This window comes from Argentina silus, assembly GCF_951799395.1.
Source record: "Argentina silus genome assembly, chromosome: 9".
NCBI lineage: Eukaryota > Metazoa > Chordata > Actinopteri > Argentiniformes > Argentinidae > Argentina > Argentina silus.
This window is the reverse complement of record NC_139663.1, coordinates 16,215,206-16,235,490: the sequence shown is the minus strand read 5'-3', so window position 1 is coordinate 16,235,490 and position 20,285 is coordinate 16,215,206. Positions and strand designations below refer to the sequence as shown.

Genomic DNA, 20,285 nt, shown 5'->3' with positions numbered 1-20,285 from the left:
AAAGACAGAATTTCCCCAAACTGCTGTTTGGTGTAATGTAACCCTGACCTCTCCACAGACAAACCACAGCACTGTGTATAATGCCATTGAAGATAAATATCAAACTGTGTAGTCCACAGTTGAGCAGAATGTTCCATTATTGTTGAGCTGCAGTTCTACATTAGCAGGAGAAAGGGACGATAAGAGGCTATCAGAGGATTGGAATCCTAATTAAGCTCAATCACAAGAAACAAAATGGCCTCTCATGACCTGAGGCAATGCTTTTAGTTTCTGTGTTATCTGTCATTTACAAGGCTAACTCAATTGTTCATACAGAGAAAATGCTCATACAAATTGTTGGCTTTTTAGGAAATGTTATTTGCTCTCTTTTTTAGGTCTGGCAAGGTAATTATCCAAATATTCATGAACATGACATTTTCCAAAAGGTTTTCGGGTTCAGAAATCCACTGAATCTATCAAACACCACATTCAACCCCTCAGCAGAGTGACAGAGAGGATCTCTTGTTCAATAAAGCAACTAGCTCCTGGTTTCTATGGTAACGCCACCTACGCAGCCCGCAGCAGAGGCAGTAGGTTTTGTGTTCATTAAAGCAAGCCTCTCCAGTGTCCTGAATGCCGTCGGTGCCCACCTGTCTCACGGCTCATCCCCATCCCTCCCCTGGGGTCTGTCTGTTTGCCAACACTGCCAAACCTAAAGCACTAATTAAAAAATGCCCCGAGCACTGGAATAGTGTACAGAAGGAGATAGGAACTAATCGAGAGAAAATACACAGACAGACTATTAGCAATGAAGTGCTGGGTCAGCTCACAGTGTAACACTAAGCTCCACATTGGTCTTTGTATTAGAGAGTGCACCTCTTGGCCTCTCTATTCAAGATAGAATCTGAGGCTGTGACCTTTGGGCTATTGCTCAATCAAAAACATACAGAATCATTATTGAATGATACCTCGTGTAGAAGACTTCCTCGCCAGGACACCGACTAATGTTTGGACTGCTCTATCTGCCTGTCAGATCTAAATGGGATCTGAGGAGCTTTCATGAGAAACCATCCTTGAGACAACCTGTTGTCAACACAACAGCCACTACCCTCCTTAACCAGTTAGGTCCAAATTGACCAGACAGAACATCAACAACTTTACTGAAACACTGTTTATTTTTTTAGAATGTTTAGTGACCTTTCTAAAGTGAAATGAAAAACAAACGTGATTTGTTCGCCCTGAGCAGACACTGTATACAAAGATGGTGTTTTGGGTGTGTGCAGTCTATGCTTGTGTGCAGATACAATATGTGTTATTTTCATTTTGGTTTGTTTACCTATAACGTGGTTGCATATCTGCTAACACTTCCCTATACAGTTAATTATATGATAGTCTTATCGTAGGGTGTTGAACTTTTCATTAACACAGGTTAGAAGCGAGGTCACACCTCCAGCGCCTGGGCCCTATAGACCACCTACTAAACATTAAAGGGGGATTTTATTTGACATGCTGTTCGTACTGTGTGTGTGTTTAGCTTTTATTCAGCCAGGCATTCTTTTGGACATCTGTGTGAGTCAGTATTGTCTCTTTCGATGGTATCCCTATCAGTGTGTTTTGACATAAATAAGGACATCAGTTTGGTGTAAACAGTAGGACTATCTGTGGATCTGTCCACAACCCCCTATGGTGTTCACTAAGTATCTCTGCAGGTGGTCGCTAACCACTGACACACACTGACTCTCTTTATACCATGTCAGTACCCTACTGACGTCACTTCTCTGATTATACAGTTTTACACAAAGTCTTATCACTGTCTACAGACAAGACCGACATCTCCCTGCCAAATCACACAGATATCACACTTACTAAGAACCTGCTTGATAACCTACATTTCTGCTTACTTCTGTAACTGTTTGATTTGGCTTTGCTGCAAGGACAGTAGCCATTGCATGACAATCTTGCTCTCGGGGTTGTTGACTTTACAAATGTATAAATAAATGAAAAACTAGGCCTGCAACTGAATCACAGTGTGATACAAAATGTGCTGCTCTACACCTAGTCTCACTATGTCAGACTCTCCAGATCAGATTATGGGTTAAGAGATTATGACCAACCAATTCAATAGCCATGCCAATACTGCCCCCCTGTGGAGAAACGTGGAACATTGTAAAATGCTAGGTGAAATGATTATCAATTCAACAGTGGGGGGGCTACCACGACAAGAGTGCCATTTCCAGACATTGAATATCATTACCATCTCATTACCTGGTAAAAAGTGATAGATAAAGACTAGATGTTTCAGGCTATTCCATAAATGTGCGTGCTAAATGGCAAATCACCAGCAGGACAAGCGACCTCTGATCCCGCTGAGCATCCAGTAGGCCCGTGTATAATTTATGTTGGTTTATTTAACACATGTATGTATGTATGTATGTATGTATGAGAAAAAAGATATGAGACAGTAAAAGGTTTTAAATTAATTTATAAAAAAAAAAAAAAGCATTTTATCCACTGAAGCAGAACAAACATCGATCACTTTTTTTCTTCTTTCATTTGGAACATATACAATCTGAAGACAGACTCGTCAGGTCGCTGGAACAGAATAAAATAACCAAGCAAAGGGTCTGCTGCCAACACCAGTCAACACAGCCAAGGATAACGAGGAAAAAAAGGAAAGGAAACAAAAAAAAGGGGGGGGGGGGGAGAAAAAAACACTAACATTGAATCAAGTGCAGATCTGGTCTGGTTTTAAAGCAGGTCTTTTCTTCTGTTAAATTTACAGTTAACGGCTCAGGTACGTTTCTCTAGTCTGATACATGCAAGCTCGATGAGGCGTCTGATAAACTACCGGTACACATGGAATTAATATGTTTTTATCTTATCGGTTATCTGTGCAAGTATGAAAATATGTAGGTGTAACAAAAAACAATTTCATATGGATATGACAGAACAAGGAATTGACAGGAAAAAACACTCCATTGATAGAATTTTAAAAAAGAAACTACACTTAGTTTCACTGAACAGAAAAGAAGTCCGCATACAAAAAAAACAGCGAGATATCTATGTTTAGGTGGAGTGCTTTGAAATGTCACTGACCCCACTGCTTGTATGCTTCCATTACTTAAATTATTATTACTTATTTTTTTATCATCATCATCTATAGAAATGAAAATACATCCAAAACAGATCCAATGCTCCACATATGAACAACAAAATACTGCATATCTACTTACAGCTGCAATAAGGGTAAGATCAGTATATGAAAGGCTAGCTGCCAAAAGTTCAGGAAGTGGCTCCGAGTGTTTTGATCCCTTTTGCTGAATGCACGCGTTGACATGTCACGTTTGCACCAAATGCTCGTCATGCTGCTCGTTGGTCACTTCGTCCAGAGTCGTCCCGTGGGTCCGTTGAGTGGTGCCGTTGGCCGTGGCCCGCAATCTGCACTGAGGTAGTTGAGACAGAGAGGTGCCATCCAGCCTGGCTAACAGAGGCCCCAGTCAGGTCGTCCTTTGCAGAGTTCAGCTCTTTTTAAGGTTAATTGTTGTTAAGGCTTCCTGTGGTCTTGGGTTTAGGCGTCCTCCTCTTCGGTGGCCATGTCTCACAGGGGGGGAACCTTTCGTTTCAACTGTCTCCTTGTTCCATTTCTTTTTTTTTTTTAATTCTCAACCCATTTTCCTTTCCAGTCTTTAAAGGGGTGGTGTTATTTTTCCGATGCTCTACAATGGTTAAGACCCAAACTGAAAATCTTCTCCTTTTGGCACCTTTGGAGTCGATGGAAGAAAAGGGGGGGGGGGGGAATAAATGGTAGGAAAGGAATAATAAAAAATTAAAAAAAACACAAGAGGGTGTGTTGTTGTAGAAGACTAGTTGTGGTGGTTGCCCTGGTTGTTGGCTGCCGACGTGTTTGTGTCTGCTGCAGTGGCTGGGGGCTGGGTGGGCGCAGCGTTCTCCCCCTCCTCCTCCTCCTCTGTCTTGATGCGCTTAGCGTCGGGCTGGTGGCTGGTGGCCTGGCCTCCGTTCAGCCGTTTGGTGGGGAGGGAGGCAGAGGCTGACGCGTGAGCGGCCAGCAGGTGTAGGGGGCTCGCAACAGCTGTGGCTGAGCGTGAGAGAGGAAGAGGAAGATGTCAGTGCCAGAACTGATGAATCACTGCCTGTGGTTTACACTTTAACATCTACAGAGGTTGCATGTTTGGCAGCCGTCTGCTTTGAACATAATAAAAGAGCCACATTTCCAAACATGGGAAACTGGAACCACAAATGGCTGATTAATGAAGACTGTCTGATTCACAAGCATGTAAAACACACACACACACACACACACACACTTTTATTATTATCTCTCACAGTTCTTAGGAGAGCAAAACATTAACTAGCAAAGAACTGAATCGACAAGCAGAGAGACTCAGTCACATGCATGGGCTCCAATTAGGGGTTGGAATCCCCAGGTCATTGAGAGGTCACGTTCTAACGGCCGTCAGTGTCTCACCTGAGTTGGTGTGCCCTTGGAGGGCAGTGGTGATGGGCATCAGGTGGGTGCCGTTCTGCGTGATGGCCTTTATGGGGAGCTGGTGCTGGCCTAGTGGGGGCTGCTGCACTATGGTAAGTGTCTGTAAGGGCGTGGCCGACTGGGTGGTCTGGATGATGCGACTGGTGCCGCCTATAGAGGCATGGGTGATGGTTGGAACCGTTTCTACTTTCACTGGAGGCACAACAACAAAGAGAAGAAGAAATGTCAACACTCCGCAGAACCCTGCCCGACATTCTTCATGTGTTTCACATCACCCGTTTGCACAATCACTGAGGCAACTAAGAGCAAAAGTTAAACTGCAAACCGCTCCTCTTTTAAGTCACCCCAGCGTGTCTCGTCTGAGCCCTGAGCCATCCTGCTCCCCAAACTATACCGCTCACCTTTGACCTCTGTGTGATCTCCGTTCTCCTTGGGCTCGACCTTGACCGTGGCAGACTGGGTGACCATGGTGGGGGTGGCCACCGTGTAGGTGTTGGCGGCGCTGAGCCCGGCCACGCTGGTGACAGACACGGTGGGGATCTGGTGGACGAGGTGCACCGTCTGCATGAGGGGCTGCTGGGAGGTGCTGGTGGTCACGGGCGTGGCCAGGGCGTAGGTCACCGGCTTGATGGTCTGAGGTAACTGACGCTGAACCGTTATGAGCACGGGCTGGCTGTTGAGAGGCGAGCCTGGAAAACAACGCCATCATCAATATCACTTTCGTCTAACCAAGATACAGCTCTAAAATAACTGCAAATCTGGACAGAGAATGGGATCAAACTTCAGCACAGCGGCTACATGATACAAATGGACCCTTGGTCTAGTGCGGTGCTACCTGGTGTGTTCTGTGTAAAGCAAGACTCCTGGATGACGGCTAGTTTGGGCTGGACCACTGTGGCAGGGGGCGGGGCTGGAGCAGGGGCAGGCTCTGGCTCCATGGGGACAGGGGAGCCCTCTCGGGATAGGCTTTCAGGTGTCTGAACCCCACTCGAGTGGGCAGAAAGCATCCCAGTGTGACTAGGAGAGGCAGGGGCACTTCTGAGAGAAACAATGACAAGTTGTAAATATACTCATATCTCAATTTCACATAACCTCTAACATTAGACACATACGTTAGAATTGATCACATTCATACCAGAACATTGTGAACAAATACACATTTTTCTAATGAGACCAGGTTGCAATGACACATGCACGTACAAATCTTGCATGGCGCAGTGCGCCCATTGCGCGAGCCTGAAGCCTAAGAAGTGGAGTCCATACCTGGAGGAGAGGGGTCCGAGGGGGGTCCTGAAGCAGGGCACGCCCCGCGGCCTTCGTTTCCTGAAGGCCTGCTCCATGAGCTTGCTCTCCGAGGTGGGGTCTATCCTCCAGAAGGAGCCCTTGCCAGGTTCCTCCTGCGATCTGGCCACTTTAATAAAGTAGCGGTTCAGTGACAGATTGTGACGGATTGAGTTCTAGAAGAGAGGACGGTGCGTTAGTGAGGGCAGACACACCACCGCAGCAAAAGCTCATAAACCCCCCCCCCAAAAAACAACAGGAAAACTGATTTAAGAAGAAGTAATATACCTCCCACCAGATTCAAGTCAGCGCGAGTGCACTGTTTACCACGACACGGTCGGGAATGCGTCAAAAACACACGTTAACATCATTACTTCAACGTCGGAGAGAGAGAGCCTTGTGACTATGATTTGCTTGATTCTTAGAATGTGCTCTCTGCTAAGACAGTATGCTTTGTTGTTTTTGAGGTATTTCAAAAGCTGTGTGTCTGAGTGCTAATGCTTGGCAAGACAGTCAGTCAATTGTTTGTGTTTTTTTTTTTTTTATTAATTTTTATCGTCACACCAACATGATTTCGGTGAAAATGGAGCATTGAAAGAAGAGGCCCAGCTCACCTGCCAGCCCTTGTCTGCAGTTCTGTAGTAGGGGTAGTTCTTTGTGATATGAGTGTAAATTCCGTTTAGTGTGAGCTGCTTGTCCTGTGCCATTGTTATGGCTTGGACTATTAGCTGTGCATAGGAGTATGGAGGTTTGGAATCATCCTGTAGGGAAGAAAAGAAGGGCATGTGCTTACTATGTGGTATGGCTTCCACAACAACAAATTATGCACTGGTTTCCTCACATGCATCCAGACTAGAAAAATGTGCCAAAAGGACAGTCTAAAAAGCATGACAACCATTCCTTTCTATTCCAACTAAGTTCCATCATTGCATCATCCTGTTAGGCTTCCATAACAACAAACTATGCACTGGTGTCCTCACAGGCATCCAAACAAATGTGCCAAAACAAGTCTACGCTAAAAAAGCAAGACAACCATTCCTTTCTAATCTGACATTTAAATGTAACCGTAAAATACTTATCAGGTCAAAAAGGAAGGTGTACATCCATCTTCTTGTGTGAATGTGTTTACGGTTTAACAGGAAAGTGCTAACGGCAGCCTGTCATTAGGGAGGTGTTACCCTATTAGCGAGACAACCCAGCCTGCCCTGCTCTCACCATGGGACTGTCCCCTCCAGAGGCCTCTTTGTCGTTCTCAGACTGGGAGTTGTCCCCTATAAGCTGCAGGTCACCGGAGCTGACGATGCGGCCCATCCTGTAGCCTGACGACCCTCCGCCCCTGGGACTGGATGGGCATGAGTTAGCAGCGCTGTGGGGGGAAGAGGACCAGACCATAAATCACCCAGTATTTTTGAAGCATTATCAAATGATCTGACCAATTGTAGGCTGATGCAATAGTCCATCTATTACAAAACAGTAATAGATGGAGATTTTATTTAAAACTACATGAACAAGAAAATGTACTAATTTCATGAGGACAAACTTGCACGGTAATACAAGGAGGTGACTTCTGAGTTGTTATTATACAGAACAGAAATTAAGCCGAGGATTAGCATATAATTAGCTGGGCTTTGAGGAAGAGGACCTGATAAAAATGTCCTGGCTAAGCTCGGTTGTACTGCAGACACCTTCAGCCTGCAGTGTGGCCGACATACAGCAGCACCTCGCCGAATAGCCTCAAATCATTTGACCAACAGTAAAAAGGAGAGCTGCCAACTGCCTGGAATTCACAGTTTACAGTTTGTTTGACTCAAGGTCTCATTTACATCTGTATACAGGAAACAACTCATGCATTGTCATTCGACAACGCACACGGCAGCTAAGGTAAGACGACCAATGGCAACACTGAAACCCGTGGTCCGCTGTATGTTGACAGTTGGCCAGATTGTGTAGGTGAGGGGATCTAAGCATTAAGCTGAGGCCAGTCCTCTCACCCCCAGTGTTCAGTAAACTAAGCCTAAGCCTCAAGGCCAGCGTGATCCGCAGTCATGGCCATTTCAAGGTTAAGTCTGGCCTACTGTACCTGATGGTGCCAGTGGGCGAAGGCAGGGGGCTCTTGAGGTGGGCGATGTTGTCTGGAATGTTAATGGTGAGAGGGGAGATCTGGGGCTGGACTGGTTTCACTGGGGACTCTGGGGCCTCACGCTTTTCCCTCCTGCCACTGGACAGGGCTGTGAAAGAGATCTTGATGTTTGTGCTGGGAAACCTGAAAGTGCACCTGAAAAGGAAAAGACAAAAGAAACCTTACAATTGTTATATTTTACATATGTATTTGCAGGTTGGGGTCCTCACACAAACCCCATTCACAGTAGAGGGATTCTCACCAGGGGTTTTGCCATAGAGCCACCTGAGGCCACCTGCTCGAAAAGGGAACAGGCAGACCCCATCTGGGGGCCAAAACAAAATGTAGGATGTGTGGTAATCGCACGCACGCACACACACACACACACACAGCATGCCTAGAATGGGGATGTCCTCCTGCGCAAAGACGCCCCAGAAACTGAGGCCCAGTTTGTTTTGCAAGGGAACCTGCTTCTCTTTGGTCAGAGTGCCAGGCACTGCACTTGATGCCAAGCCCTAACAGAGCTGGCACAGAGCACCAGCAGAGAGAACAGTGTCCCTGACACCCAAGTCTCAAATTAGCATTGCACTCTCTGAGAGGGTGAAAAACTGCTGAGAGCCAGCCTGCTGAAGGCAGACACTTTAATTATGCATGCCCTCCAACACCCATTCAGGGCCAATACACTAACTGTCAATAAAGAGCGCGGGATAGGCTACACTCAAGGTTTGCCCTGATTAGTTGAATTAGGTGTGTTGGTACTGTATTTAAAAAAAAAAAGGAAAAAAAATACACAACAACATCCTGCATTAGAGACAAGTCTGCATTTGCTATTGTTGGTTTGTATCAATACATAAAGGTGGATACATTCAAAAACATCTCCAATTCAAAACGCCAAAGAGTCTGACATTGTGTTCAGCAGCGACACTCTTGCATAGTAACCACCAGGGCATTTGATACAGGAATGTTAAGCTTTTGAGACGTCACATTCTTCACACTGCATAGCGTGCGATTATAAAGGCAGCACACAATGGTTTTACAACCTTGGAAGAGTGGTCGGTTGTGTATTTGTGTTGGGGGCTTGCACAGGCGTGGTCAGTCAGACACAGGCTCATACAGACCACAAACCAACTCCCAAATAAGCACACCACCCCACCCAGAATACCTGAGGTACAGAGACCACAACAACCATCTCCAAAACAACCACAAGCCTGTAATACATTATACACAATTAATGATATTGTATGATCTAATCCCTGCTTCAACAAAGTCATACACACGTTTTCAAAGTTAAAAGGATGTCGAAAGCACATATGAAATGTAGCATGGAAAGCCAGTTACTTGCTGAGCGACCCATTTTCCTAAAGTCTCAGCACATCTTAACACTCAAGAAGGCTCCTCTGCCAACGTCTTTCTATGACAACTGAGGCCAAGAGTTTTGAAAAAGCAATGCACAGTTGCTATGACTAGGTTAAAATAAACAGTGTTAAAAAGTAACCAAGACCCTCACAGAATCTTTTTTCCCCCCTCATTTTTTACACCAAAGAACATCACCTCCCCACAGATATTCCTAAAATGCGTTGACTATCTTCAGGTCTTCAACCCTGTATGAATTGAAACAGTGTTTCTTGAAATGTTAAATTCCTAGGCCTAGCTAGGAATTCCTGATGACTGAGGTCCCAATTACCAGAACAATGAGAGTGGTCGCAGTCTATAGGCTAACCTCACTTTGACAATACACCGGCCTACTTTCCACAGCAAAACATGGCCTGCTGCAGGCCTACATAAGGCTGCATATACAGACATGGGAGGGACTACTTTTGAATAGAACTAAAACAGAATGAATCGCTGTCACTTCAGCCAGGTACTTTAAATAAAAGACAGAGCACTTCAAATGTACATATTTTTTCCCCAAGCTGTTTTTTTTTTATTTTTTTTTATCATCTCACCAACCGTGGCGCATCAAAGCACAGGCCTACATTTTGATGATTGTTTGTTTTCTTTGCAACCTTGTCTCTCTGCCACCATGTGCATCCAGCAAGCTGAGAGAAAGCATACTTCTGTTCATCATCTGTCAGCCTACAAGCAGGAAGCTAACCCAGGCAATCCTATAGGACGACTTTGCTACATATTCTTTGCTCACCCCCTTCTCACAACCCCAGTCTGTATATTTAAAAAAAAAAAGAAAAAAAAGATATGTTCACTTCATCCACCTGTCTCAATTTCAGGTAAGACTGTTCTGTGTAGACCAGTATAACTATTGGACCCATAGTGTGTCATGTTTCAGTAAATAAGTCAAATAATGACACATACCCATTGATTTATGATTAATGACATACTGTGTGTTCAGGAGATTCGAATAACTGTCATAACCGAAACCTTCACGCAGCCATAACGACACTGATTATACACGCTGCAATAAGGGACTGTAAACAACCGATGCATAGCTTCAAAACATGGTTAACAAGAGTAATGCTGCTCTCTTGTCAGCCACAGAACACTGACTATACACATATTTGTGCTATGACATTGAGAACGGCATGTGATTGATTTGCTCCATTGTTTACATTCTGCTGGCTAGCTATGTTGATGGGCCACACCGAGGTCATAGTACACACGTTCCAGTGCTGCTTCCACTTTAACTCGCTGCTGTGCAGAGGGATTCATACAATGCGTAGCTGAATGAGACCATGTGGTAGCTAGCTCTATAGACAAGCTATTGGGATCCTAGCTGAACAGCTAGCAGAAATGTAAACGGTGACCAAAAAAAACAAACAATCTGAACGTAGCTGGCGACAACACTAGCAAATACCCCAAGGTGTCGCATTTTCTTGCTTGCAACAGCACGTGCTCTCACAGTGGTAGCTCGATAGAAACCGAAATTCAAAACAAAAACAGAAAGGTGCTGTTAGGTTCGCGAAGACACGTTATCAACTTACATTCGTGGGAGCTGCAGAGGAGGGGCACCCCGTCTGAGGAATACTCCATCCACGAACACCCCATTTTTACCGAGGCAACGCAAGTAGAAGTCTCCACCACCAGTGCCATCGTCACTAACAGTGAATATTTCAAGATGTCTTCGAGAAATGAAACTGGAATGGCCCATGCTCACATCCACGCAACCCTGAGATGAGTTCCTCCCAATAGTCACCGAGCGCTTTTTCATCAGGTATTCGAATTCACGGCCCTCAAGCCGGGCAACCGGCCCAGACGACCCGCTTACCACCGCCATTTTACAGAATATAGGGTTCAATTGCCAAATTATTGGGAAATAAACACCTGTGTGGCGATGCCTATGTAGGACTTTTAACTGGCGTCAGAAATGGTCGAATCTATAAAAGGGGCATCCAATTTGAAACACAAATTTTTGAGGGGAACGTGCCAGACCAGGGACAGCGGCTCCGACCCACCGCCGCGACAAGAGAAAAGGGTTGGAAAAATATCCAACCAAACAACGCAAAAGGCGGATATGGCGTTACTGACAATCCAATACACCAATGAAAAATGACCAGCTAGGAGGTGAACACCAATCATCGACAAGCAAAAAACCCGACTGACTAGGTCGGTTGGCTGGTAGGACAGCTACGTTCATGTACTTGGCAAGCTCTAAAATATGGCACTGGTTTTTTACAAGAATGGAGAGGATTATTTTCTTTATTAACGTGCAACGATAACTGATATGCTATTTTTGTTATGTATGTCATAGAGGTCACTCTACATTTTTAGGATCAAACAACTTAGCAATATGGGGTTTTGATGAACGACAGCATGAGCATGGGTGCAATTTGTTTTCCCATTAGGATGTTCGTCTACTACAGATTCCATGCCAGGATTTGGATACAGCAACGTTTGCAGCAGCTTGAGTAAATCATGGAGGTCATATTAGTTGAGGAGTTGGTTTATAACACACATTCTAACCATGTTGGTTAACATAGGACACACATCTTCTTTGACCAAAAAAGTTCATGCTGAGTCCATACTGATAGGTCGTGCCTGCATGTTGCGGTCGACTAGCTTGCCTGTGAGCGGCATTCAAGACATGTGCTTTTTGTGATGACGTCACCCACCCTCGAATGACCGTCCCAGGCCCTCTGTTTGTAAACAGTGCATGGCGGTTGGGCGAGGTAAGACCAACGACTGTTTTATAGGAAGGGTAAGACATAGGCTAAGGTTGGAAGGTCGAACACGTCTTGGCGAAAGATTCCAAACCACACCGGTAAAGGTACCTTTGTGACAAGTAGCCTACTGTATTAGATGAGGGATTTTAAATTAGCCTTGACCAGGGGCCACCTCGGCGCAGCAGTAGCTCATATATCAACACAATTTCAGATCATGGTGACAAACAGTATTGGTACAAATCAAGTATTGGTGACCAACAGTATTGGGGTACACACACACACACACACACACACACACACACACACACACACACACATACACACACACACACACACACACACAGGTGCATGGCCCATAGGTCAAACAAGGAAGAATGTTTTTTTTTTAACTCACAATTTTTTTCCAAAATAGCAGTCTTTTTTTAAATGAGCTACAAGTCAGCTCCAAATCAATATTACACAGTGTTACTGGAGGTACTCTATGCTCTTTTCCTCTATGATTTTTTCTTTATCTTGGATTGTATGGATGTATGTAAGTAATATGGTTATGTCTATGGTCTTGTTTGTCTCAACCATGTGTGGTTGGAATGGCAATAAAGTGGCAATAAAGTCTTGAACTTGAACTTCTTGTCCATATCCTGTCCTTCACGTTCATTAACCCAAAAGAAAGGATCAATATGGCAGGGGCCCATCCAGGGGTTATTTGAAATCATTAGCCTACTGTCAAAGGCCCTTTTTAAGGAGTTTCTGGTCGAGAGTAAAAAAGAGCCCAATCCTGTTTCTCCCCCTGTTCTCTGAGATCTGCACTCATTCACTCTACATTTCAGTGTAATATGGTAACTCCCTCTAGCAATCCAATGCTTTCAAATACTAGAAGGGACTTGTTCACACTTTGGGGATAAGGAGGAGAAATTGAATTGGGCTGAGGAGGATGTAGGAAAGGATGTAGGAAAATATAAATAATGCATCAACTTCAACAACCACTAGAGGGAGACATGCACCTTTTACAATTTGTGTTTGTTCAGGATGGATCAGCTTTGAAATGGGAAGATGGTAATTAAGTTCTAGCAGAAAGTATTGCTTGCATAATGTATTCTTTTTTTTTTTTTCTTTTTAATCCCTACCACCCCCTCCCATGATTTGAGCACATGAAAAAAAAGTTAGACTCCTACTTACAGCTATTTATTTTACTTGGTAGGGTAAATGTAATATACAAAATGTTTTAAATAAAAAATAATAATACAAATATATAATAATAATACAGATGAACCCATCTTGAAAAGGCATTTGTCTGAGTTTGAGTAGGCTACTGTAACACTGTAATATTGAGCTCTGTGGAAATGAGGCATTGAGTGTAGGCTGAGGATAATGTAATATCTGTAATATTGAGTATTGTAATAATATGAGGCGCCGGTGCACACAGCAGTGGGCATTAGTTTAGTTTCACTGACATATATATTTTATTCAGGCCCGCCTGAGATTGCATTTGGTCCAATGTGGCCTGCGACCAAAACGAGTTTGACACCCCTGACCTAGATGAATGGATTTACTACAAGAAAAAGGAAGGAGAGGAGGATCCTTTCAGGTCTAACATGATATGATTGAAAAGTGACACTGTTCTGTATCACTGCTATTAGGAAGTTTATTCTCACCAGGTGATAGACTGATAAACTTCACTCTCTCTCTCTCTCTCTCTCTGTGACTACCATTACTCTAGAAGTAAGAGGTGTAGTGCAGTGATAAACAGTTTAGCCAAGGTATGTAAGAGACCCATCCATGTCTACTACTTGTCTACTTGTAGCGAGCCAGGGTTATTAAATGCAAGGGTTTGGAAATCTAAATGTGACTCTTAGAAACTCTTGGATCATAATTGCATTCAAAAGCTCTTTACCCATTTAGGAAACCCAGTAAAAAATCACTGATGTTGCTGCCAAGAAGAAAACCTCATCATCCCAAAGGGAAATTAAAGCTCTTGGCATTTCAAATGTCACTGATTGTGTTCAAGGGTGAAGGCAGACATATAAGAACAATATGAATTGTTAAAATACATATTGTGTTTGGTCACATTTTGTGGTTATGTATTAACTACACTTATACTGCTCTGTTGATGAATATCATGAATGTTATTTAATTAAATGAAAATAGGGAATTATAGAGCAAGATATTGTTTACGTTTCGTTATGCATCTGATTAGCTGACAGCTTATTGCATAACAGCTGTTGCATAACACATGCCTCACTTGGGTTAATTTATAAAAGAGTGTGATGGAACAAGTCAAAATTGCTAAAAATCTCTCCTCCAACATGCTCAAGGCAAGGACTCATATTGTGCTACATGAATGTGGAGTGATAATGTTCTACTTTGTTTTACGACTGACGCCATCATGACGACCTGAAATTCAGCATTAACAGGAAATCTGGGGTCCCCTGAGGGCCCGAGCAGCACGGTTTCCATCCCACCATTTCTGGAGAGAGCACTAATGCCTAATGCCTCTCTCACTTCCTCCAGCCGGGGCAGAAGGCAAATGTACACATTAATAACACTCTCCATGAGGGCGTCTGAGAGAGCTAATGCTGCTCAGAGTGCTGATTGAGGCATGCCAAAGAACTGGGGGCAGGAAGCAGGGGATAGAGTCTGTACTGCTTTGGCGGTGCCAGACATACTTGAGTGAATAAAGTAAAGGGAAGCCACACTCGTACACACACACATACACACACACACACACACACAGTAAATGCTAAAGGTAATTTGGTTTAACAATGCACTTGCTCCTCTGGTTTTGAGCTACCTATTGCTTCTTTCGCTGTCTTTACAGGATGAACAATGTGGGTGGGTTATTTACTCTCTTGGTTGGATGGATCTTACTGTAGCACCCTGAAGCAAAACCAACACGGCCAGTTTGACTGGTTTTACTGTCAAACAGAGTCAAAGAACAATACATTCAGCAATACATTGAGACATACTGGATATTAACGTTGAAGCTTCTCTCTTTCTAAGAGTTTATTTATTGGAATTACCACAGTAGAAGAACTAAAACATAGCTTTAAATAGGCTGTACAGGATGTTATATATGTGCTTATGCAGTGTTAAAAATGGTGCCAGGACAGATGAAATCCTTGATGTCCGGACGTGGCATCAAGCCACTCAGTGTTATCCACACGTCATTGGGTAGAATAAAGTGCATAAATCATTGTTCATTTCCGAGTTTTCTCCAGGGTCCGACAAATTCCTAAACACAAGAAAATATGTATTTTTAGAAAACCTACAAGCATGTCATGACTTCAGCTAATCATCATTGTAACCTTTGTAAACTAAACAACAACATTATAAACTAAAACACAAACCTTATGAAGAGTGTATGGGCCTACGTTTCACAATCCGCTGAGAAACTTGGGTCAAACACTCCTGAATCCTGTCAAGTCCCTGATGCTGTGAGGCTCGAGCAGTTAGTCCTCCTCCAGGTCGACCAGGGACGTCTCAGTCCACTCTCACCCATGCTTGTTTGTCTCATTTGGGCAGGATCAGCTCCTCGTACGGGAGGGTGAGGCTCCCTATGTACCAAAATATCCAGAAGATCAGGCTGAGGAATATAAGTAAGGGCCCGGACAGCACAAAGAAGTCCCAGAAACCGAATGGTGCAAAGATCCCCAGCAAAAAGAGGATGAGACCAACAACGTCAAAAATAAGAGCCAAGACCAAGAAGAAGATGCAGCGGCCCCTATTCTGGGTGCAATCCATGGCAGGGACACAGGCAATGACTGGGTTGCTGTTGGTTGACGACTCGAAGGGAATGGTAGGAGCGCTTTCCAGTACAAAGCTTTTTAAAACGTGGATGCATTCTTCCGATTTTGAGCAGCACGCCTTGCATTTCTTTCATTGCAGGATACAATGGCAAGACTGGTATTCAACCACAACAACGGGTTGTACTGCTCTTGACGTTCCATTAACAACTCAAGCCCCATGGTCCAACCTCATTCCTTAGCAAACCCGACTCTCCCTTTAAACATCAATGTTTTTGGAATAACGTGGCTACAACATGTTGAAATGGGACATTGTGTTGTTTAATTTTATGTACAGTAGGGAGATCATCAGGATCATTGGATGTAATTGTGCAAATCACATATTAAATAGCCTCTGTGTATGACAGGAGTATCTTGAATCATAAAGTCTGCTGATAATGTAACCAGTGTAATGTAGGCCTATGTGTCTATGTAGCATCTAATATTATGAACAGGTTATGCAACGTAACTTCTTTCTTCACTGTTCTTCTTTTTTAACAACTATGAATGTGTAGAAGATACAGTATATCTCAATGATTGTATCAGCAGTTTACATGTACAGTAGCTTGGAAGTAGGCTCACTGCCTGCATGCCACTCATGCAAATGGTGTTTTAGTCTTTCATGCTTCAAAGATCATCACAACAATGACACCATTGTGATGATGACTGACATAAAGAGGAACTAGTTCAATGGAAACTTCTCCCTAGTAGCTTGTTTGACCAGTCAGGCTGTGATGAGAGCTGACCTTTACCTCTGTGAAAAGTCTCTAGCCAATGACAGCCTGTGGCAGAGTCAACAGGCTTGAATTAGCATTAACTTTACCGGCAACGCCCTGAGGGTAACCACAGACACAGATCATCAGTCATGTTAGACGAGACTAGTGGGCAGGTCAAGCCACTGAAATCTAAACAAAATTGAATAATAAAATACAAGATCAAAGAGAAACCTTTCAGAACATGCTTTGTATATCTGCTGTATAGGAAACGTCATGGTGCTTATATATTATATATAGATTAAAAAGAAAAGTGTCACCCTGTTCTGCTTAGTCTATGGTTTAAGAAGCAAATGTCAACGTCAACATGCAGGCAAAACCAAACTTGATGCCTCAGGTGACACAAACGTTTATTGAGGGATTAAGCCTGAGCTTGCTTGGACAACGTGATGTTTTCTTTGCAGGTAAACCTGTTTGACCATTGTTTGTCTGTTGTGCCAGCAATTTTAAATGTAGTTGAGATAAGTTAAGAAGATTTCATTTCTTTGTCTGGCTCGAAAAGTGTCTGTTGTCATTAACCTGCAGTTCAGATTGGGACCACAACACAAGGATTTCCACAACAATTGCTGTCTGACCTCTTTCTCCTTCACATTCTGTACAATTTAGATTTTACAATGTAAAACATTAACCTTATCAAATAACAACCTCATATAGCAAATAATTAAATAGCAAACCATAGAATAACCTATGCATTCTGAGTGACATCTAGCTGTCAACCCCTAAGATTTCATGTCACTTCATCCCATGATAGTTAAAAGTCTTGTTCAGCATCAGTTTTATAATATATCCAGAACCATCATGGACAATAATGTCCCATGAAGTTATTCTTTGAAAGTGGCATAGGCCTGGTAGTCTTGGGATCACAGTGTTAAGATGAATCTTGAAAAACAAACAAGAAAAGGTCAAGTTAGACTCTACTCGTCCAGTTCATTGGTAGACAATGTGAAATGTTTCATATTATCCTTGCCCTTTGTATCTTATACAATTGATAATTGGGGAATTATTTATTAAAGTAAGGATTTATGAATTGTATAACCTACGGCCAATAAACATATTACACAACCCATTACCTTGACCACACCCGAAAATGGTTTAGGGTAGGCTAATAGCTGTATTGTTTAATGTCATAAACTTTTATAACAGTGGCCTACAAAACTCACACTCTTATCAGAGTATTTCTATATTACCCATGACGTTGCTCTTCCCATCCGACATCAGTATCTCTGGTCTCTTTTTTGTCATGTCCTGGGGAAAGGAATCCAAGCTGTCATCATAACCACCGTTCTGATAACCGTCTGATTTCCCCCAAGTTATTCGTGTGGCTACATGGGCAGGTAAATGGGTCTGTCCTAGATCTTCGTCTTCAGCATACTTTGTGCGCAGATCGTCATTTTTCAGCGTTTTTGATAGCCTCTCTGATAACTTTCTGGCCAATTGCACAAAACTATTTTTCTTGTTCAGTATGCTTCTCCCAAAGCCTTCTTCAGATACATGTATATTTCCGACGTACCACATCATCCACCAAGCCAGGCTGGTGAAAATGATGAGTGAACCACTGTAAATAAGGAAATCGCCGTAAAACCTGTTATCGATTTGCAAATTGGCAAATATGCCAACGAATAGGACGATGAAACCGATCAAATCAAAAGCAATAGCCAGAAAAAATAACGGCACACAACCGCCTATGCATCTAAGGTCCATCCTGGTGCCAGAATCACCAGAAAATAACGGAAAAATGCCTTTCAGTTCCTTCTATTCTTCTCGCACACGGAGGGCACACCTGCATGGCACCTTTTCAAAGACAAAAGAGAGCCGCCCTTATCTGACGTCTCCGCGGAAAGGTAGGCCCCAGATGTGTTTGTCAACGGCAGACACCTTGTTGTTAAACGAGTTCCATCTTCTCCAATGTCGAGTTGAACTTGTCAACATTATCTTCTTAATAATGACTTTCATCCTATTTCCAACAGTTAGGGTTAGGGTAATAATAATTGTATGATTTATAGTAAGGCATGTACAAAGTCGTGGTTGGCTCACAGGAGGTGTTGTTGCTTGATGCAAATGATGCAGGTTGTGTAAGTCAGCACTTTGGATACCATAACATTTGGCAGTCAAATGAGTCAAATTCACCTATACAGTAGGCCCAGTGAAACTATGAGCCCAGTTAAACTATAATGGGAATCTGCATTTGATGAAAAAAATACCCATTGCTCTCAATATCATTTGCTACTTTTTTGGGCCTAATAAGTTAAAATTGCTTATCATAAATTGAAGAGAAAATAATAAGTAAGTAAATAACCTAATACCAGTTTTACAGTCACTCTTAGCTTGAGGGTGAGTTTCACTTAATGAAAAGGACATTCAAATTGTATGAAAAGTGTAATGTTCCACTCTGTCCCCTGACCTTGGAACCAAGACTTGGTCACAATTTGCCCTTCACAGTGATGGCGATGAGATAGACTCACATGCCCTCACACTAAACTGTACTGCTCATTCAAGACACTGTGTAATGAGCATAGGCCTGTAGCTGAGCTGGGAAGGGCAACAACAACTGCATATGCACTTACTGGGACATAATTTATTTAATTATCCAAGAACCAATAGCCTTTCACAAAACATTACGTCAATACTCGATCCTTCCCTCATAATATGCATGCAGACTGTTCAAATATGCTTGAAAGCGGTGGACTACATTAGTGATTGCATTATTTTGTTGCATTGTACATTTGTAGTGCTAGTAAATAATACCAAAAAACAACCTGAATTATTTAGTAATAATGCATGCTTGTTCATGCCTATTCAGTCCAGACAGAGATTTTGAGATATAAACAGTGAATATTTCTTTAAGTCCATAGCAATGGAAGAAATGGTTGGCAGCTATAAGAATGCAATGAATCATATGTTGTCCCCAAATGAATCGTCTTTGGCACAAACATTGTCCACGTCCGTTTCATAGGTTATAGAGGGGAGGTTTGTAGTAACTGAAGGGCCTCTTCATGGTGGACTGCTTCCTGTTCTCCTTGGTGATGGGGATCAGCACCACACCCACCACTAGAACCATCAGGCCAATTGACAACAGCACTGGACCCAGGATCTTGGTGACCTTGCTGCCGAAGCCACCAAAGTGCAGGCCACTCAGGATGAAACCACACGCAAAGATGCTTCCCCCAGTGGACATGAGGTGGATAGGGAACCAGTAGATGTCACAGTTGCTGCGTGCTGACTCGGTGGTCCAGAGGGACTCGCTGCGGGACATGCTGAACACGGTGCTGTCTGTCCGGCATGTGAGCTGATCCTGGGACTGAGAGAGGGTGCACTCCCCAAGGGGGATGTTCTCTGGGCTGGCAGGCATAGCCTTTCCCCTCCACACCTGGTGTGTGGAGGAAAATGGAAAATATATCATTTAGCGATTAGACCCACAATCCAGTCTTGGAGATAATTGTCAATTAAGGCTAGGGTACAGGTCTGATTGAGATTTCGAGATAGATTAGATAAAAGGATTTGTGGTTGAGGTTAGAACAGCCACAATAAATATAAAAATATATTAGAAATAGGAATAAATGACCTACAAAATGTTATTTAGGGAATGTAAACAATATTTATATGACATAATTGCATCAATAAAACTATTGAGATCATCAATAAAACTACTGTGCCTCTTGGACACACCCTATTCTTTCGAGGACTTCTCATCTCTGTGTGATAACAACATGCTGATATCCTGACCCAACATTA

General features: G+C 43.1%; 2 protein-coding genes across 2 annotated transcripts; both read right to left on the bottom strand.

Moving 5' to 3' along the window:
• Window positions 1-3,620: 3,620 nt before the first annotated feature.
• On the bottom strand, window positions 3,621-11,327 carry foxk2b (forkhead box K2b). Its single transcript, XM_083676844.1, has 9 exons — window positions 10,823-11,327; window positions 7,848-8,042; window positions 6,983-7,133; window positions 6,382-6,528; window positions 5,750-5,943; window positions 5,322-5,524; window positions 4,888-5,175; window positions 4,466-4,678; window positions 3,621-4,075 (listed from the first exon to the last, which is right to left on the bottom strand). Exons 1-9 carry the CDS (start codon window positions 11,113-11,115, stop codon window positions 3,843-3,845), a joined length of 1,917 nt encoding a protein of 638 aa, XP_083532970.1. The 5' UTR covers window positions 11,116-11,327; the 3' UTR covers window positions 3,621-3,842.
• An 8,173-nt stretch (window positions 11,328-19,500) lies between these two features.
• Window positions 19,501-19,902, bottom strand: pirt (phosphoinositide interacting regulator of transient receptor potential channels; the record flags this gene model as incomplete). The annotated part of the gene is made up of 1 exon (XM_083677106.1): window positions 19,501-19,902. One exon carries the CDS (start codon window positions 19,900-19,902, stop codon window positions 19,501-19,503), a length of 402 nt encoding a protein of 133 aa, XP_083533232.1.
• Between the last annotated feature and the right edge of the window lie 383 nt (window positions 19,903-20,285).

Bases quoted from the DNA above. Each gene is read 5' to 3' on its own strand.
- foxk2b (XM_083676844.1), bottom strand. From the start codon at position 11,115: ATGGCGGTGGTAAGCGGGTCGTCTGGGCCGGTTGCCCGGCTTGAGGGC. The intron at 7,134-7,847 runs GTACAGTAGGCC...TTCCCCCCACAG, and splicing joins TCGCCCACTGGCACCATCAG to CGCTGCTAACTCATGCCCAT. The intron at 5,944-6,381 runs GTGAGCTGGGCC...CCTCTCTTCTAG, and splicing joins CTGCAGACAAGGGCTGGCAG to AACTCAATCCGTCACAATCT.